At 17.7% G+C, this 3,473-nt stretch overlaps 1 protein-coding gene across 1 annotated transcript in view; it reads right to left on the bottom strand.

The window, feature by feature from the left end:
• PF3D7_0617100 (AP-2 complex subunit alpha, putative) overlaps positions 1–2,442 on the bottom strand; it is a gene marked incomplete at both ends in the record, with an annotated part of 4,518 nt that extends 2,076 nt beyond the window's left edge. Inside the window, one exon of the mRNA XM_961064.1 lies at positions 1–2,442. This exon is cut by the window's left edge and continues 167 nt beyond it. Within this exon, the coding sequence (XP_966157.1) occupies positions 1–2,442 (2,442 nt within the window).
• Between the last annotated feature and the right edge of the window lie 1,031 nt (positions 2,443–3,473).

Genomic DNA, 3,473 nt, shown 5'->3' with positions numbered 1-3,473 from the left:
ACAAGTGTTCAGAATTTTTTTCACACTGTTCATAAGTTTATTATCATAAAAAACCATTTTCATAATAGCCATTAAAATAACACATTTGGTATTAGATGATGCAAAGGCAAAATATTTTTCCAGAATTTTTAATTGTTCTTTCATGGGTACTTTATCTTTTATTAAATATCCAAAAGAACCTATGATGTACGTACATAAATCTACTAACAATTCGATTCTTGTAAAATGATCTGATAAATATCTATAACACTTCATAGCTGCATAAGTTTGTACTTTCTGGTCATCTTTATTTTTATTATTATTATTATTATTATTATTGTTATTGTTGTTGTTATTGTTATTGTTGTTGTTATTATTGTTGCTATTATTATTACTATTGTTACTTTCATTACTATTATTATTTATATTATTTAATGCATTATTTTCTCCTTTAGATAATTTGGATGAGTTTTTACCATCACCTTCTACAAATCCAGTTATTATTTGTACTAATCTAAACCATACTTCTTGAAATATAGACTTGTGCGTTATTTCAATCATTTTAAATATAACATCAATATACCATGATAAGTCTGGAGAGAAATTTTCAGCAAGAATAGATATTTTTATTATAACTTCATTTTGTATATATGGATCGATAAATGGTAGATGATGTAAAAATACATTAATAAGTAGTTTCCAATTATTATAATTACACATATTAAATAGAATATTAAATGTTTGTAATTTGATTGTAATATCATCACTATTTAATAAATTTATTAAATGCATAATATGTGTTTCTAACATATTATAAATTTTTATATTCATTTTTAATTTCGATAAACTATTTAAAATAACATAATTAATATTTGATTTTTTTGTATCAAATGAAGTTATTAAACATATTATTATATCTCTATTTCTATCTTCGATTTTATCATCTAAAAAATTATATAAATTGGAACATTCATAAATAATACCATATTCAATGTATATAGCACTTTTTTCATTTCTTAAAATATCTTTATTTTTTTTACTATGTGAATAAATACTATTTTTTGAAAAACTCTTTTTAAATATATTACTACTATTATTATTATTACTACTTTTATTGTTATTATTATAATCATTATTATTATTATTATTATTATTATTATTATTATTGTTGGTACTATTAAAATGATTAGCAATAGTATGCCTATTATTATTTGGAATATTATTATTCAGTGGATTGTTTTCATTTCCTAATCTTCCTTGTAATTTTCTATAAGGCTTCGATATTATTTTATACATGATATCATTTATATTATTTATAGTTGTCTGAGATAAATTATGAACATCATATAATTGTATCATCTGTAAACATTTTATTAATAGAAATGGATAACGTACATGTGAATAATAAAAACCTTCATCAATTTTTAAATTTTCATCTAATATTAAATATAATACATTTAATATAAAATGTATATATTTATTTATATATTTTTTTATTTCATAAAAATCAATTTCTTCAATATTAAATGTACACTCAGATTCGATTTCTAATATTTTATCTACTTTCTTTAAATCATTATATAAAAAATTTTGTTCATTTAAATATATATTTGATTTACTTCTTTTTTTTTTTAATTCATTTTTTATATGTAATGATATACGTCTACTATGATTACTACTACCACTACTACTTGAACTATTATCAAATTTTAATTCTTCTCTTTTTAATATATCATCATTTTTTTCCTCTAATGAATTTTTTTTTTTTTCTTCCTTTTTTATATAATAATACATTGACTCATATTTTTGAAATATTAATATTATTACATATAATAAATTTAAATAAGCAAATATATTAAACATGTTTATTTCATTCAGATTCTGATCTAGAAATTTAAAAATCTCGAAATCATTTTTACCTCTTAATAATAAATCATGTCTTTTTTTATATATATTTGCTAAACACAAAAAAGCCTTTTTTCTTATATTTGGTTTATATATATAATTTGAAGTAACAATATGTAATATATCTTCATATAAATTCTCTATTAATAATCCATTTATTTTATGACTAGCAAAGTGAAAAGCTAAGAAATTTATTTTCTCATCATTATTTTTTATATCTGCTTTTATGGTACTTACCATAATATTTAACATTTCATTATTCTCATCAACTAATAGAGATAAAGCTGTATATCCACAATATTTATCACTAAAATTATTACTACTTATCAATTTTATTATATCTAAATACGATAAAGATATACCATATCCTAATATATGACAATAAATTAATTTCCATATATACTTTTTTCTTTTATAATTTGTTATATTCTTTTCATTAAACTTTTTCTTTATCTTAATTATTTCTTGTAATACTTTCTTTTCTTCATCTTCTTTACATCTACAATTACGAACCTCATCGATAAAACAATATAATCCCTTTATGCTATGTTTAATCATTTTTTTTTTTTTTTTATATATATATATTATTATTGTGTAATTATTGTTGTTGTGTCTTTTATTTATTATATAATTTATGGTTACTTTTTTCCCCTTGTTCTAGATATTATTTAAAATGATATTATATTATTTTAATTATTTTAATTTAAATAAATTTATTATTTTATTGTACGTATTTTTTTTTTTATTATAATTTTATTATACTTATTTTATTATTATTTTATTATTATTTTATTATTATTATTTTTTTTTTTTCTTCGTGATCCTCTTTATGGTACATTCTTGATTACTATCATATGATTTTAAATATTCATAATGATATATAATATACATATAAAAAAAGAAAAAATAATTATAAATATATAACTAAATAAATAATATTGTAATATATTTGTATATATATGTATGTATGTATGTATGTATGTATGCATGTATGTGTTTGTCTATATTATATAAAGGACAAACGTTAAATTGAAATAATATATATATAAAAAAATATATATATATATATATATATATTTATAACTTTAAAATAAAATAACCACAAATATATTATATATATATATATATATATATATATATATGTGCCTTTTTTCTTGTGCTATTTTTTATCAAATTTGATATGACCTATATATTATTTTTTGGTATTTTATTTTTGAATAGCATCAATGCAACAAAAAAAATAAAAAAATAAAAAATAAAAAAAATACACATGACAAATATGTGATATTTATAAAATATTATTCCTTCTATATGATAATATTACTTTTATATATACAATTCACAAATGTATTCATTATAATATATATATATATATATATATATATATATATATTTACTTATTTATTTATATGTCTCTACCTCTTTCTCTTCGATGTGTCCTATTTATTTATATATACCATAATGTTTTACTTTATTATAATATGTTAGGACAGGAATATTTATTATTTATAAATTATTTACTTTGTATTTTTCTTTCTTTTTCCTTTCTTTTTTTCTCTCTCTCTCTTTTCTTTAATTTTATAAAAAGT

This window comes from Plasmodium falciparum (assembly GCF_000002765.6).
Source record: "Plasmodium falciparum 3D7 genome assembly, chromosome: 6".
Classification (NCBI taxonomy): Eukaryota; Apicomplexa; class Aconoidasida; order Haemosporida; family Plasmodiidae; genus Plasmodium; species Plasmodium falciparum.
The sequence above is the reverse complement of the archived record's forward strand: the minus strand, read 5'-3'. Positions and strand labels throughout refer to the sequence as shown.